This window comes from Callospermophilus lateralis, chromosome 11, assembly GCF_048772815.1.
Source record: "Callospermophilus lateralis isolate mCalLat2 chromosome 11, mCalLat2.hap1, whole genome shotgun sequence".
Classification (NCBI taxonomy): Eukaryota; Metazoa; Chordata; class Mammalia; order Rodentia; family Sciuridae; genus Callospermophilus; species Callospermophilus lateralis.
The window spans coordinates 14,620,903-14,638,687 of NC_135315.1; the positions used below are offsets into that span (position 1 = coordinate 14,620,903).

Genomic DNA, 17,785 nt, shown 5'->3' on the forward strand with positions numbered 1-17,785 from the left:
GGTGTGTGTGTGTGATCAGTGCTTATCCCAGGTGTGTGTGTGGTCAGTCCTTATCCCAGGTGTGTGTGGTCAGTCCTTATCCCAGGTGTGTGTGTGTGATCAGTCCTTATCCCAGGTGTGTGTGGTCAGTCCTTATCCCAGGAGTGTGTGATCAGTCCTGCGCCACTTTTCTTTCACTTAGCAACTTAGTGAGGCCCTAAGCGACTCAGCAAGGCCCTGTCTCTAAATAAAATATTTTTTTTTTAAAACGAGTCTGGGGATGTGGCTCATTGGTTAAGTGTCCCTGGGTTCAATCCCTGGTACCAAAAAAAAAAAAAGGAAAATTTGGTCATGGAGATGCACAAGAGCACAGCCATTTCAGAACAGAGGTGGAGGCTGGAGTGACCCTGCCACAAGCTGAGGAACACCTAGGACCAGCTACCAGAAAATGGGAGAGGCAAAGGATTCTCCCTTAAAGGTCGTTGGGGGAGCAAGGCCCTGCCACAGCTTTTATTTCAGACTTTTGGCCTCTAGAGCCGTGAATTGATAAGTTTTTGTTGTTTCAAGCATTCAATTTGCAGCACTTTGTTAGGGCAGTCCTAGGAAATGAACAGAGACCAGGGCTGCTGCTGAACGCCACACGGTGCACAGGATAGCCCCCGACCCCCAGCACAGAATTATCTGGTCAGTTAAAAATAAAAAGATCCGGTCAAAAAGGTCAGTGGTGTGGAGGTTGAAAAATCATCTTATAAGTTTAGTTTCTCCCTACAAATTGATAAGAGTATTGAAATCTAATATAAATTGTGGGTTTGTTTTTTTCTCATCAGTTGTGTTAGTTTTTGTTTCATGTATTTTCAAGCTCTGTTTTTAGCATTTACACATTTAGGATTATGAGGTTTTGTTCATAAATAGATAAATAAATAGATACTTTTAGCATTGTGAAATGTCTTTTATCTTTGGTAATATTCCTTGTATTAATGTCAATTTGTCTGATATAAATATAACCATTCCAGCTTTCTCATAAGTTTTGTAAGGTGATTTGCAATCAAGGTAACCTTTCAAATTCTCAGAGACTATCCCCAGGGTTGTTAAATGCTATATTTAATTTTTTTACTGAAAGTGACAGAAAACCCATCTCAAGTTGGTTTAAGCCAGAAAAGTAACTTAGTTCACACAACTTAAAAACTCAAAGGAGGGCTGGGGCTGGGGCTGAGCGGTAGAGCGCTCACCTAGTATGTGCGAGGCACTGAGTTCGATCGTCAGCACCACATAAAAATAAATAAAGGCATGTGTCCAACTACAACAACAACAACAAATAAATAAATAAATAAATAAATAAATAAAAACCCAAAAAACTCAGAAGAGCCAGTCTCTCGGCAAGACATGGCCCGGTGGCCCCACTCTGCCCTCTGTGCCATGGGCTTCATGGGCTTCGTTCTCAAGGCAGGCCCAGCAGAGTGGGGCACCGGGCTGGGCTTCCTGCTCCCTCACACCCACACGCACTGGAGATTTCCAACTTTGTGGGCTCACCTCTGAGCCAATCACTGTGGGACAGAATAGAGAATGCTATTGACCTATTCTGGACCCTTCCAGGAGCTGGAAGTGGTGTTTCATATGCAAACAATGGAGGTGTCCAAACCAACAGCCAACAGGGTATCATAGGGAAGGGAATAAAGGAAATGGGTGCTAAGAAAATACCTGGGTATCCACCACATTGCTTCTTTTTAAAGGTACAGTCAAAGCAGAACAAAGCAGCAGTCTTTGACTCAAAGGCTGAAAGATACTTTGCTTCCTCCCTACAACCCCCAACCCTACCTCACTCCATGAACAGTTCCTACACACACATTCCTGATGAACAGAAATTTTAAAAAGGGGGGGGGCATATTGGGATTGAACCCAGCGGCTCTCTACCACTGAGCTACATCCCAGCACTTTTTTTTTTTTTTTTTTAATTTTGAGTCAGGGTTTCACTAAATTGCTGAGGCTGGCCATGAATTTGCAATCCTCCTGCCTCAGCCTCCCAAGTCACTGGGATTACAGATTGTGCCACCATATTTAGTTTATGAGCAATAATTTAAATGAGTTGAAGGTTATAGAGTTTGCTTATTCTCAGACATGGTAAGTCCAAGGTGGAGAGTTACATGAAGCTAATATGATGGGGGCCGTTCCCACAGGGTCACAGTAAAGGCCCTGGGTTTTCTAAGTGCAAAGAAAGGCACTGATGAAGTTTTAAGCAGGAAAGTGACATAGTCTGATCAAGTTCAAGCTCCTTCATGTGACCTGCCACATTCCAAAGTCACCTCACCATGGAGAACTTCATTACAGAACACCTACCTTGTATCAGGCATTTTACATATTTCACTTCAGATTTTCAGAACAATTAGGGAACCAAGTCTCAGAAGATTAAGCAATGTGTTTACATTTGCACAATTAATAAATGGTCAAGCAGAACTTGGATTTGAACTCACAGCAGTTTGATTTTAAAGTTAGGTTCTTGATCCCTATACCATGCAGCCTCTTGAAGCCTGCCTTTGATTTAAGTCAAAACTATTCCACATTATTTGAGAAGTTTGATGACCTCTAACATTCACACACACTTCACCCTTGAGGGAGGGTACCTTAATTCCTCTGAACCACTCAAGGAACCAAACGAGGGACCAGGAGGAGAGGCAGTAGGGTCTCCTAACCTGAAATAGTAAATTACACCAAAAATCATATGGAAAGATCCAAAGTCTGACTCTTTAAGAGGAGAATCAAGAAGAACATTGAGCTTAAGAGGGACCCAAAGCAAGTGTGGAGTGCAGGTCCTGGGCTGTCAGAGCAGCACAAGCAAAAGAGGGTGAAAGATGGGAGAAGATAGAGAACGTGGTCTGGAGCAGTGTCCCACCAGCATGGGGGCCTGCATGTGCAGCCTGGGCTGGGTGGGTATGGATGGGGGAAGTGTCGCGTGGAAGTTTGAAGGCCCAAGAGTGGAAGAGATGAGACCATCCTGTGCGGCTGCCCTCTACCTCCCTCTTCTCTGTCTCAACTGTCTATCCATCCTTCCCTCCTGCCTCGGACAAACACACAGCATCTCATCACTTGGTCTTTCAATGAACATTTTAAAAGTCCCTCTTCTGAGCTTGATCCTGTTCTGAGCCCTGAAGTCAGGAATATGAATAAAACAGTCCCATCTTCAAGTAGCCCACAATATAGCCGAGGGGAGGGAAACCCTAGAAGTTATGGACTTGGTATCTCTCTTTCATTCCCCCTTTAACCACAGAGCCTTCTGAGGTATGGGTGTACATCAGAAAAAGGAAAGGAGAAAAATAGGACCCTTTGTTGAGGGCTGATCATGGATAAGGTATAGTCATATAAAAAATTTAGTCCTCTTGAGAATCCTGAACCAGAATTTTAATTGGAGCCTACGGGTTGTTAAGTGATGAACACCCAGCTCAAACTAACTAGTGGGGGTAAGGGAGGGTTTAGTTGATCAGGAAAGGCAGCTAGGCAGGCGGTTCTCAGTTCAGCCTAGAACCAGAAGCCCAAAAGTATCCAGGGCTCTCTGATGGCATCTGCGCTTTTATTTCCTTGTCAACTTCTTTCTTTCCTCTAAATTTCTTTCTTCCACAAGACACAAGAAGCTCCTGGGCCTCATACTTCCAGGCTTTGTCACCAGAAAAGAAATGAGTCTTTTCATGGCTCTGGTTGGAGTCAGATTGGGTATAAGTCTACCCTACACCAAATGAAGGTGGCCCTGTGATAGCTGTTTTGGTTATGAGTAGGTCATCAAACAACAAATCATAATATGCATGAACCACCCGTAACTCAACAGTTCAAGACAAGCCATTTTACTATGTCTCACAATTCTATGTTCCACCAAGAGCTTCTTTTCCGCTGCATGTGGTGGTGGCTAAGGAAATCTGGAGGCTTAATCGGGCTGGAGAATCCAAGATGGCTTGCCCAATGGCTGGCAGCTAGGAGCTCAGCTAGAGCTGTTCGGAGCAGCTCCATTCTCTTCCTGGGTGGCTGGGCTTCTCCCATCAAGGCAGCTAGGCTCTAAGAGGGGACACCTCCATAGTGAGTAGGCTAAGAGGAAGGAAATGGAAATGCTAGGCCTCTTAAGACCTGAGCTGGGAAGTCCCAGAATGTCACTTATGGTCAAAGTCCAGATTCAAGAGAAGGAGAAATAAGTGCTTCCTTATGATGAGAACAGCATGTGCGTATAGGAGGGGAAGAATTGTTTTCAGAGCTGATATGATTGCCCAGCCTGGGGAGGTGCTCATACCATCCAACATATCTTCCTTTCTTGCAAGGCTGGCCTCCATTCCTGTTCACTTGCTCTCCTCTGTGTCCCCTGTAGTGAGAACAGCACCTTGAACATGACAGGAGCCCAGTAAACATTTGACGAACTGTTCAATTCTTCCTTCCTCATCTTCTTGTTTGAATCACTGCACTAGTTGAATGCTTTCCATTCTGCCTTGCCAAGGTCTTTTCCTTTATTTATATATATATATTTTTTTAGTTATAGATGGACACAATATCTTTATTTTGTTTATTTACTTTTATGTGGTACTGAGGATCGAACCCAGGGCCTCACATGGGCCAGGCAAGTGCTCTGCCACTGAGCCATGACCCCAGCCCGCCAAGGCCTTTTTCTAGCATTCAAAGTGTCTCCTTCCCTTTTTTGCTCTAGATTAAGATGAAAATAACTCGTATCAACAGTTTCATTTGGTCTCTCAAGTGCTTGTTCCCCTGACCCGTCTCACTCTGATGCCTACTAATCAAAACCCAGACTGACTTGGGGTCTCTGCCACTGGCCCATCCTGCGTGCCCTCCCAATTTCGCCTCCCCTGCCCCTCTGTGGAAAAGCCCAGCATGAGCTCGCTGATGAGTCTGAGCCCTGTGCTTTCCTTCCCCCAGGCCTTTGTGCAGATCCTCCATGTCTCTTCAGAAGGTCTTTTCCCCTGTCTGGCAAAAGGTGCGTTCCGTCCTCCATGAAGAAGACATCCCTTCTTCCACGAAGCCTCCTTGCTCTGTCCATCGCCCCTTCCTCTTCCTACCAGGCCGAGCTCTAGACCACAGAGTTCTGTTTCTCTGAGTTTATTCCCATCTTTCTGCATTTCACAGTCACCCTTGTACCTTGGTCATTTCTGTGCATTGTGTCCCATCACCTTTACAACTTGCAGATTCCCTGATATTCTCTTATGACACCAACTCTTTGTACTGAGAAGTCCTAAAAGATATTAGTTGAAAGAATGAATGAATAAACAAAAGAATGAGTGAATGAATGGTAATCATCCATGTAGGGGGCAAAGATGACTTCGTCTGCAAAAAGAAGTTGACCAATAAATTAGGGCAAAAGTCCCACTCTGCTTTAATTTTTTTTTTTTTTTTTTTGTACTGGGGATTGAACCCAGCAGAGCTTAAAAGACTGAGTCAAAAGTGGGGGGGAACTGACCCACATCCCCAACCCCATTTACTTATTCATTTTGTGGTGCTGAGGATTGAACCCAGGGCTTTGTGCATGCAAGGCAAGCACTCTACCGACTGAGCTATATCCCCAGCACCCTGAGTCCTGTTTTAAAAAAAGTTTTATCTAGAGACAGGGTCTTGCTAAGTTGCTCAGGGCCTCGCTAAGTTGCTGAGGCTGGCTTTGAACTCACAATCCTCTTGCCTCAGCCTCCTGAGCTGCTGGGATGACAGATGTGTGCCATCACCCCTGGCACTGCTTTAAAATCTATCTATAAAATATGGTGGATGAATTCTCCTAGAAAGAAAGGAGAAGGAGATCATGGAAGGCCTACTTATTACAACTCGAAAACCACTCAGCCTGGAAGGAAGAAAAAGAGCAGGGAGACAGAAGGAAAGACAGGAAATAATATCCAAGAGGCAAAAGTTCAAGAAGAAAGAACTATTAACATACCTGAATTAAAGAGAGGCCCAGGGATAAAAGGATGAAGCATGACCCCTGGGATTTATAAGAGGAAGAATGTTTATGAGCTATTTGAGGGAAGTTTCCAGAGAGTTCTGTGGAAATAGGTCAGACCCCAGGGGATTAGGAGGGACCTGCAGTGAGGAAGTAGAGGTATTTTGAGAGGATGGCCATTTTCATAGTGGTGCTATGTTGTCCATCTGACATTATTAATATAAACTAGTGACACTTTGAACACTTTGTCACATAGCATTTAGACCTGGCATAAATGGGGGTGAAATACAACTGCTCAGAAGCTAGTGAACAAATAACTTGTCAGGATAAACCTGAATTAGTCCCTAGAGGAAGCAGGGGGAAAGTTCACTATTCTCAGGCAGATGGCTGCTATATATTTTTACATTCTTTTGTACAACTCCAAGATGAAATCATGAGATTTTACCTGTTATTTAAGGCAATGTCCCTCACCACCACATATTCAAGCTTTTGGTTGTTATTAGTATGCCAGCTCTTCCTATCCATGTGTTCCATACCTGTGGATGCAACCAAGTTTGGATAGAAATATTTGGAAAAGAACTGCAGCTATACCAAACATGCACAGATTTTTTTTCTTGTCATTAATCCCCAGACAATGCATTGACATAGCATTATATTATGTTACTATTATTAGCAATCTAGAGATTATTGAAAATATATAGGAGGATGAGGGTAAGATATATGCAAATGCTATGCCATTTCATATGAGGAACTTAAGCATCTTGGAGTTTTTGTATTTGCAGGGGTAGGGATGTCCTGAAACCAATCTCTCACAAATATGGGGGGATGACTGTCTTTCACAAAAATGCCAGCCTGGACTACTAAGTACACTTAAAGGTCCCATAATCATACCTGGTTATAATGCTGTTGACGTGGGCGAAAATAACAGTCAGTTGATGGTGGAACATGTTATAGCATCTAGGGTTAACTCAGGAACTCCAAAGTTAAATAGATCTCTGGTTTCCAATTCATGTTGTGCCTCTTGCTAGTGGTGTGTTATCCACCAAGCTGTCAACCTTTCTCAATTTTAGTGTTATCATCTGAAAGAGGAGGCTAATGGCATGTACCTCATAGAAGAGTTGCACAAGATGATCCCGTAAAGCAGATATTTGCACATTTCCAGTCAACTGCAATGGTCAATAGTCACCTTGATAATAAGAAATAATCACTTTTGCAATATAAGAAAGTGTGTATCATAGTGGGTATGGATCTATGGTAGAGAGGAATTCTGACAAAGAGTATCACAATATTTTCAAAGTCAGTCATCCTTGAACAGGAAAAGCCAAAATTCTATTTACCTAAGACGAAACTGCTCCCAGAGGCAACAGATTTTAGCTTTTCCCTTAAACATTAGAACAGAGCTGGGTGTGGTGGTGCATGCCTATAATGCCAGTGGCTCAGGAGGCTGAGGCAGGAGGATGACAAGTTCAAAGCCAGCCTCAGCAACTCTTCGAGGCCCTAAGCAATTCAGCAAGACCCTGTTTCTGGATAAAATATTAGTGGCTCAGTAGTTAAGTACCCCTGGGTTTAATCCCTGGTACAAAAACAAAAAACTAGAACAGAAAGGAGATAAAAATTTATCTTGCTACTAGAGACTGACTCCTGCTTCATTGTTTTATTTATCCCATTATTCCTGTGAATCCAAATCTGCTTGGAAACAGCAGTAACAGGGAGTTCACTAAAAAACAAACTCTCTGCTTATGAAGATGCTATTCCCTGGAGACTAACTCAAGCTTTGAAATATAATCTCCATTTCCAGCTTTAGGAACTTTTTTTTCTAAGTCCCCTTCTTCAAAAGTAACTATTGTTAAAAAAAAAAAGTAGCTATTGTCTCACTAAAGAGCTATTGCAAGACAACCTGACAAATCAATGTAAAAAGAAAATTTTAAACACAAATGAAATAGGCAAGTAGAGGTCATAATTTCTTCCACTAGAGGGCAACATTTGCTAAAATAAACATTAGCTATAGTCTCAGTCTCCTGAGGAGACTGGAAAACACAGGTTTCTGGGCTGTGTTCCCTGGAAATTCCGAATCATTAAAGAAAATGTATTGAAAATCCACTTTTTTTTTTTTTTTAAAAGCTCTTCAACTTTGGGAACCACTGTTTTAAAGAGAAGTGAAAATAAGATCTTGCTATCTCCCTTTCTCCTGCCTCCCAGCATTGAGATCCTGCTATAATCCTTGCTGAAGCTAATGCATATATACATATACATTTCTTACCTTGGTGACAAAAGAGGGTTTATTTTATACTAAGACCATGAACTTGGCCTTACTTAGTGGATATTATTTAAATCCTGAAACGTTATTTAGTGTCCATTTTCAGTGTTTTTGTTTGTTTTTGGAGTGAGGTCTGAACTCACTCCAAAGGTGAGGCATTCTGCCACTGACCAACATACCCAGCTCTTTTAATTTTTTTTTTTTTTTTGTACTGGGGATTGAACTCAGGGGCACTTGACCAATGGGCCACATCCCTGCCCTATTTTGTATTTTATTTAGAGAAAGGGTCCCACTCAGTTGCTTAGTGCCTTTGCTAAGGTTGGCTTTGAATTCACAATCTTCCTGTCTCAGCCTCTGGAGTTGCTGGGATTACAGGTGTGTGCCACCATGCCCAGTTCCTTTTTAAAATTTTGAGACAGGGTCTTGCTAAGTTGCTGAGACTAGCCTCAAACTTGGAATCCTCCTTCCTCAACTTCCCAAGTAGCTGGGATTACTGATGTTCGCCACCACATCCAGCTCTGGTTTTGGGTCTTTTATAGGGGAAGGTACACTTCACAGGCATCTACAAAATATTTTCATTTCTGTTTTTAATCAGTCATGCCAGCTTTTGTCTTGTCATAAGTAAAAAGCTGTCAAAAGCAGTATTTGACTGAAAAGCAAGATTATGGGCAACACCACCATAAATAAAACCAGTGCTTATCAGTCTAAACTGTCAATCAATGGAAGAAGTTCATGAAGCATGTGGCCTGAGTAAGCCTAAAAACCATCTTGTGGTGCATAAGCAATTTTGAGAACATGTAACAGTGCAATTAAGGCTTGGGAATTTGATCCAACTAAATACAGGACAAATACTCCTACCTGGCCCAGGTTTCTTGGATGATTTTTGTTTGTTTCCAGGATCTTTAAAACTGATTTATGAGTCAGATTGAGGTCAGCATACCCCTTTGTGTTTCATCTGCAGCATTTACAGGGTCATAGTGACATTTTGAATTGTCAAAGGTCTGCCAGGGTTTCAGCACAGCAAGTTCTCCTCCCAGACTTACTCTACTGTTTGAGAAAATACACTGAAGAAGAGATGTGAAAGTCAAGCTTTTCAGTTAAGCTGCTACTGCTGCTGCTTCTTCTTCTTCTCCTTTTTTTTTTTTTTTTAACTCAGCACATGTCTAATAGATCTTGTTGTCACTTTGTGATCTATCCAGGTAGTCATGAAAGAGCTCCTCCATTTTAAGACTGTAGGCTCCTCCCTGGCTACCTGCTACAGGAATGCTGAGGCTGTTTTGCCAACTTCTCTCTGCCCATCTCAAACCTCTCTGTTTGCATGTAGACATGTCAGTGACACTTCTCAAAATGTCTCTCCTGCTTTCACAGTTGCTAAATTTGTCTCTTAAACTGATGTGTCGCTTTCTCCAGCCGGGATAGGATTAGTCTATTAGCTGTGATTCAAGTTAGGGGTTGGGAATGGGGAAACTTTATAGGATTTGGGCTTCCTGTGAGCATTTCTGTCTGTTATAGTTGGGTAGGTTGACCCAAAATGCACACAGACCAGCCACTTGGCCATGCCTCTGCTACTCCTTTGCAATTTTTTTCTAACATTGCTTACTTCCCGGCTCCCTCTAAATCTGAAATATCTTAAGTCTGTCATCTGAGCAAGTTAGGAAAAATAAAAAAATTAGTACCTTTTCTTGCTTTCCTAAGATTTGTACTTCAAATCTTATTACAAGTAATATGTCCTTCTCAGTGGAAGGCAGCTTGGGACCTAGTGACCAAGCAGCTGCTGGGCGCTTTAATTCTGATTAATAGCCCACAACCCTCAACTAGACTGGTAGGAGCCCTCAACCCACACACTCTCTGCAATGAGCTGTGACATAAATCATCTCAAGCTTCATGAGGTCAAGCTTCACAAAGTTACGTAAACAAACGTCCCATTAACAAACACACAAGACTCAAGTATCCCAAATAGTTTTCTTCCTATAATTTTTAGTGAATGACTTGGCCATGGTTCATTCCAAAGGGAACTGATGGCTGCTGGACTCAATTTGAGGGGAATTCCTGAGGGTAAAGAAAGGGAAGAAAGAAAGAAAGCCCCAATAAATGGGCCTTTTTCGGCTGGATGGGGCACAGCAGGAGGGCCTCTGCAGTGAACTGTGCGACTGTAGGTAGGGCAGAAGCGGTGCTTGCTAGAATCCCCTGCCAGCAATTCTTCCACAACAGCTGGAAGACCAAGAGTAGACTTCTGGGTACACTGGGCGGCGGGTGTCCCGGGCTTTCCCCTAATTAGATCTGACGCCGCGGGTCCCTAGGCAGGGTTAGCGGGGTCGCCTGGAGGACGGGGCGTTGTCGGGTTCTCCGGCCTTCAGACAAACTTCTCGCCTCAATAGCCGGGCCCTCCTAACGCCGGACGCCAAGACTCGGTCCTTCTCATCAGCAGCGGTGGCCTAAAGGACCAGAGCCCTCCAGAATCTCGCTCCGCCCTCAGCCCCGCTTTTCGGTTTAGCCACGCCCAGACCCCGCCCCAGCCTACATTCGACCCGCCCCTCCGGGCAGCGGGCCCGCCCCTGGTAAGGCCCCGCCCAGGCCCCGCCCCCCGAACCCGCCCCGACCGGAAGAAGTGGCGGCACCCGGCGCTTATAGGGCCCGGAATGGGGGTGCCGCCGCCGCCTAGTCAGCTCTGCGTCCGCTGTGGCTCGGCCGCTGCCGCGCTGTCGTCGCGGCGCCCCCGCCCAGTCCTCCGTCCGCACCGCCCCTGGAGCCGGCCGGCCGGGCCCGGAGCCAGGGCCCAGTCCCCGCCATGCCGGCCTGGCGGCTGTTGCTGCTGCTTCTGGCTCTGCTGTTGCCCGGCTCCAGGGTAAGTGACCTGGGATCGCGGGATGGGGACAGCCCGCGGCGAACCGGGCTGTGACCGGGGGAGGGTCGCGCGGTCGCTGGGGCTGGGATCCGAGCCGGGGTACGGCGGTGGCCTGAGGCCGTGCGCCCAGCAGAGTCGTGGACCGGGCGTGGGAGGCGGCGCCGGGCCGCGAGCGCCTTCCCGGCCGGAGTCGTGGCCGGCAGTGGTCACGCTGAGGAGTCCGCCACCCGAGGGGCCTCTGGGGCCAGCGCGGCTGTCAGTGGCAGCGGCTCGCGGGGCCGGGTGGGCTGGGGCGAACTTCGTGCAGTCTCTCGCAGGCCCGGCGCCCCAGCAGGCTGCCCACCTGCGGGACCCTTCCCACAGGTGGGCGACGGCTCTGCCTGGCGATGGCCGCGGAAGGACGGAAAGGGCCCTGTAATCGAGGGGAAGGGGATGACTTGAGTTTCGAATCCTTGTTTGAACTTTTTAAAAATGCGACTTTGGGAAGCGAATGCAGCAAGCGAATGGGGAAGCATTTTTACCCAAGGGCTGGATTCTGCTTACCTGCCCTTCAGGTTTCTTAGTATTCGGAGGTAGGAGGCTTCCTTTTGTGCGCCAAGGCTTCATTAAGCAAGTTAAGCTGTGGGAATTTTTGACTCTTTTACGATCCCCCCATGGGCCAGAGGTGAAGCCACTTCAAAAGTTTGTATACCAAAAACTGTCTCCTCACGTGAGAGCACTGTGGGTTCATCAGAAAGGTCCTCTCATTTTTTTTTTTTTTTTTTCTGGAGAAGAATGACAGGGCCCAAGTTTATGTTTATTTAATTATTTACAACCTTCACTTAGGCTGTGGACATGGGCACCGTGACTGAGGAGGACATTTTGTGGGCAGTTAGACTGAGTTCTAACTGGTCACTTATATCTTCTAGTTGGAAGAAGTGAGTGCCTTTTAAAAAACGTATTGTTCAGGATGTGGGTATGGCACATTTGTACAGGTTCTGTTTAATGACCTCTTTGAAGGTACCGTGTTCCTTTTAATATGGCATATCATGTACCAGGTGTCCAGATGGAGAATTGACTTGTGTCGCCCTGAGGGCCAGCCAGGGTGAACTCTTTGAACTCTCATGCATTTTAGGTAAATAATTGTCTGTGCTCTTGGAGTAACAAGAATTTGGAAACTGCCCAAGTAACAAATAAGGTCATCTTTTTCAAATTCAGGTTTCTTTGAAAGGAAAATTGGTATACACTTTCTTCTTGATAAAACTTTGATAAGTTAAGGGTTTTTTTTAATAATTAGAAAAACCCACTTTCACAACTCAGAGCTAGGGTCAGGGTTTGAACTTGAACACTGCACCTTGATTTGGAAGATTATTGTTCACAAATATGAGTACAAACTGATCAAACATGTAAGGTGGAAATCGATCATCTCATATTGCCAGGACCCAGGTGTATGTAGTTTCTTTTCCCACATCTTTGCATTTGCTATCTTTTTCTAGATTGTAGTGTTTTAATTATCGAGTGATTTAAGATTAAGGAGCCAATAATAACTATTTAGCTTTAGTCAGGGCTTCAGTTTCAGTTCATGTAGATATTTCCAAATTATATTTAGAAATCCAAACTTCTCAGGGTTCATGGTAAAATATTTCAGGCCCTTATCAAAAGGTTATGTTTCACTGTTACTGCTTGGTGAAAGGTCAGAATGTCACTCCCAGAATTTTATTGCAGTAAAAGTTTTGACCCCTCAAACGTAGTATTAAAATTCTAAGTGAAATTTCTAGGAGGTTGTACTTAAACTAGGTAGTAGTTATGTTATACAGAACACAGTGGCTGTAAAAACAAACCTGAGTTCTAACTGGTCACTTGCTTACTGTGCCCTCAGGTAAGTTATTTTACTTTTTAGGAATTCAGTTTCTTGATTTATGAAATAATCATAGCTAATGTGTGAAAGAAGGCGCCTTGTACCTAGCAGATAATAAATGTCCATTCTCTTTCTTTCCCTATCACTTTTTTTTTTTTTTTTTTGTACTGGGGATTGAAAGCAGGAGTGGTTTACCACTGAGCTATATCCCCAGCCCTTTTTCTTTTAATTGCTGAGGCTGGCCTCGAACTTCCAATTCTCTTGCCTCAGCCTCCCAAGTCATTGGGATTACAAGTGTGCACCATCATGCCCTATTGAAGTCATCACTTTTTGATGTTATGCTATGGCTCTGCAGGAAAGGTTTTTTTTTTTTTTTTTTTTTTTAAATGACAATCTTTTTTTTTTTTTTTTCTTTTAAGAGAGAGTGAGAGAGGGAGAGAGAGAGAGAATTTCAACATTCATTTTTTTTTTAGTCTTCGGCGGACACAACATCTTTGTTTGTATGTGGTGCTGAGGATCAAACCCGGGCGGCACGCATGCCAAGCGAGCGCGCTACTGGTTGAGCCACATCCCCAGCCCCCAGGAAAGGTTTTTTAAAATAATATTTCTTTTTGATTGATGAAGTAACTAATATATTGGAAGCAATACTGCCTGTGATTTTTCTTTCAGTGTATGTCTAATTGAGCCAGGCATTAATTAATTATTGGTTGAGACTCAAGACTATCAGATCCCAAATTGCAACAATGTTGGTATTATTAAGCACTTGAGACTGTCTTTCCCCCCCCCTTTCTTTCTAGATCCTTATCTTGTACCTGGTATTGGTAGTGTCGCATCATCACTGTCATAGTTCTCATTTTATGGTGTTTAGGTGCCATTTTTCTTAGTTACTAAAAAGATTGGTAACATGTGAAGCCAAATACTTTCTAGTTAAATATATCAAATTTATTTAGCCTGCATTTTGGTTTTGAGATGGGGTAAAAGAAGTCACTGAGAACTAAGGACCTGTACACAGAAGCACAGTGTGCATCTGAGAGATGAGTCTTAACTAGAAATGTCCTTGCTTATCATTTATTCTGATAGCTATCGTCTGCATGAATTATCTAATAGGCAGGACTGAGATATTTATACTGTGGCCATGAGTAGAATGTTCCATTAGTTTAATTAGTTTATGTTATTAGGACTGTGGATCATGAAATTAAACTGTAATTGTGTACACTCATTTGCGCAAGCCACTCATCTTTCTGCCATAGTATAGCTTTTCAGAGCACAAGAGAAATTGTGTCTGAGAGTTACTCTTAAGAAAGTTTGATGATAAACCATATTCCTGAATATAAATCCAGTAAGCTACATAAAGATTTCTTCATGTTGCCTGGATAGAATAGTATCGCCTATGTGGGCTAGGGAATGTGGTTATTTGTTTGCCTTGGGTTTTTTATTCCATTTTTTCAGGATGAAGAATCATTGGATAATTTATGTTATTTTCATTGGAATCCTCTTTGGTTTTAAGATCCAAAGTTATCTGTATATCCAATATTTTGATTGTTTTATAATGATCAAACATTCTCCTTAAAGAAATGATATAAAGGAGAAAAGCCTAATGTGCCTTTTTAATGGATTCGTTTTTGTTGTTATTGTTAGTTATACAAGACTGCAGAATGCACTTTGATTCATTGTACACAAATGGAGCACAACTTTTCATTTCTCTGGTTGTACGCAATGTAAAGTCATACCATTCGTGCAATCATACATGTACCTAGGGTAATGATGACCTTCTCATATGGATTTGGTTTTTATTATTTTCAAATAACTTGGGGGCCTGTAACCTAGCAATATGATTAGAGTATGATGCTGGCTTATAAAAAAATAGGGATGATGAATCATAGTCTGTGAATAATAAACATGCTGATTGGATATATTTCCCAGAAGCTGAGAATTGTTTCCTATCTTTATCTTTTCCATATTCTATGTTTGGCATTAGACTTCCCTACCTCAGAGCAACATAGCACTGAGATATTCAAATGAGTACACAGACCAGATATAGACTGGGAAAAGTAGAACTTCAATAATAATCAGGGCTGGGGATGTGGTGAAGTGATAGAGTGCTTGCCCAGCATGAGCAAGGCCCGGAGTTCTAGCACCACACACACACAATTACAATAATAATCATGAGGTCATTGGTTACATTTTCTTTTTAAAATTTTAAGTTAGTTTTAGGCTCTGTATCATTTCTTATTATCTGTGATCTTTGTTCACATACAAATACAAGTATGTGTTCTCTCTCTCTCTCTTTTTTTTTTTTTTTTGTTGTTCCAGAATGTTTCCTATAACATTCTAGAATTAGGTCCTACATTTGTAGCTTTGGTAGCACCTTTGTAAACCATCATCAGTGTAAAAACATTTGAACTTCTGTGCCCATCCACAGGTTGACGAATGGGATCCTAACTGATTGGGATTGATGTGGTAATAAGCCATGATGCTTTGCCTAGCATTTGCCCTGCAGGGGTCATAAGGATTGTGAACAGTTTTCCACTATTATAAAGAAAGTTGTACTTCCTTTTTATTTTCAAAAAATTTTGTATGTTTGGTGTTTTCTTTATGATAACATGGTAAGATTTTTAAAAAATCTTTCAAAGTAATCATATTCAGTGTAGAAAAATCAGAAAGGATGGATAAGCCTACATTAAACAAAACAAAAACCCCCCTAGAGTTCTACTACCCAAACATAGCCTCTGTTAATATTTTCAACAACTTTATGGAGACATTGTTCAACTGTCATCACAATTCACTCGTTTAAAATGTTTCAATCAGTGGCTTTTTTAATACATTCACAGAATTGTACAGCCATCACCACAATCTATTTTAGAACATTGTCATCATCCCAGAAACTCTGCCCAGTAGCTCCCAATCCTCTTTCCCCCTTAAATCTCCTATTTTCTGGTAAGCATTAAACTACTTTTTTCTGTCTCTATACACATTAACCTGTTGTGGACATTTCATAAGAATGGAATCATACAGTATGTGGTCTTTTATAACTGACTTTCATCTAGCATCAGGTTCTTAAGGCTCATCCATGTTGTAGCATGTGCCAGTACTTAATTCCTTTTTTTTTTTTAAAGTTTACTGTTTTTATCATTTTTTTAACCTCTGTTTTATTTATTTATTTTTATGTGGTCCTGAGGATCAAACCCAGTGCCTCACACATGCTCTATCACTGAGCTACAACCCCAGACCCACCTACTTCCTTTTCATTACTGAATAATACTTCATTATACAAATATGCCACATTTTGTTAAGTCCATTATCAGTTGGTGGACATTTGGGTTATTTCTACTTTTTAGCTGTTATAGATAATGCTTCTATATACTTTTATGTACAAGTTTGTTGTTGTTTTGTTTATACTGGGGATTAAACTCAGTGGTGCTTTATCACTGAGCTAAGGCTTAGGGCCTCATTAAATTGCTGAGGCTGGCCTTGAATTTGGGATCTTCCTGCCTCAGCCTCCCAAGTCACTGGGATTATAAGTGTGTGTCATTGCACCTAGTTATGTACAAGTTTTTGAATTCACATATATTTTTACTTTCCTTGGAATGAAATTTCTGGGTCAATAGCTAGGATGGGATTGCTGGGTCATATGGTAAATTCATGTTTAATCTTTCAAGGAACTTTCAGATTCCTTTCAAAAAGCAGCTGTGGTGGGGTTGGGGCTGTGTGACCCAGTGGTAGAGCACTTGCCTGACATGTGTAAGGCACTGGGTTCAATCCTCAGCACCACATAAAAATAAATAAATAAAATAAAGGTATCGTGTCCATCTATAACTAAAAATATTTAGAAAAAAAAAGCAGCTGTGCTGTTTTACAGAGTTTCAATGTTTCATATCCTCACTTATTATTGTCTCTTTTTAATTGTAATTATCCTAGTGAGTATAAAAAGATACTCCTTATGTTTTTTTTTCCTTTAATATCAGTACTGTGAATTGAACTGTGAATATGATACTATCTTGCTAAGTTTGAGACCAAGCTGGCCTCAAACTTGAAATCCTTCTACCCCAGCCTCTGGAGTAGCTAGTATAAAAGGCCTGTGCCACTGTGCCCAGCTCATTATGGTTTTGCTTTACATTTACCTGATGGCTAATTTACTAACATCTTAATATATTTGCTTCCAGACAGTTTTTTTTTTTTCCTGTGCACATGTCTACATAGATAGACACATGTTTTCAGTTTTGTCTTCCCCAAACTGAAACAGATCTTTCTTTGTCAGTAACTTTAACTCTGCAACATCATTCTTACTGACTGCATAGAACTTCTCTTAATGGATGTATCATAATGTGACTTCAACCATTTAGAGATTGAGACTTTTTAATTTTCAGAATTATTTTCAATGTGATGGACCTCCTTGTTGCTAAACTCTTGAATACATATTAACTACTTAATTATTTGCTTGAAATAAATCCCTTGAGCTGAAATTTGTTGTTTGTGTGTACTGTTTTACAGCCCTCTGGAAACCCTTAAGGAATGTTGGATGTTTTAAAACGCAGAAAAAAACAAAACAAAACAAAACAAAACCCACCACCACCACCAACAACAACAAAAAAAACCTCACCTTAAATTGGTTTTATGATAGCTACTTCATTATTATTTTTTGTGGTACTAAGGATTAAATCTACTTGCACTTTACCTCTAAGCCATATCTCTAGCCCTTTTTATTTATTAATTAATTTTATTTTTGAAACAGTAATCTTTAGGACTACAGGCATGTGCCACTATATCCAATATGATAGCCATTTTAAAAGTAAGCTCTTAGCTGGGCATGGTGGCGCACACCTGTAATCCTAGCAGTTCTTGAGGCTGGGCAGAAGGATCAAAGCCAGCCTCAGCAATTTAGCAAGGTCCTAAGCAATCAGTGAGACCCTGTCTCTAAATAAAATACAAAAAAGGGCTGGGAATGTGGCTCAATAATTA

At 42.1% G+C, this 17,785-nt stretch overlaps 1 protein-coding gene across 1 annotated transcript in view; it reads left to right on the top strand.

Moving 5' to 3' along the window:
• Nucleotides 1-10,254: 10,254 nt before the first annotated feature.
• Ern1 (endoplasmic reticulum to nucleus signaling 1) overlaps nucleotides 10,255-17,785 on the top strand; it is an 87,339-nt gene continuing 79,808 nt past the window's right edge. Inside the window, exons 1-3 of the mRNA XM_076870652.2 lie at nucleotides 10,255-10,296; nucleotides 10,523-10,702; nucleotides 10,807-10,989. Of these exons, the coding sequence (XP_076726767.1) occupies nucleotides 10,255-10,296; nucleotides 10,523-10,702; nucleotides 10,807-10,989 (405 nt within the window). The remainder of the gene's footprint in view (nucleotides 10,297-10,522; nucleotides 10,703-10,806; nucleotides 10,990-17,785) is intronic.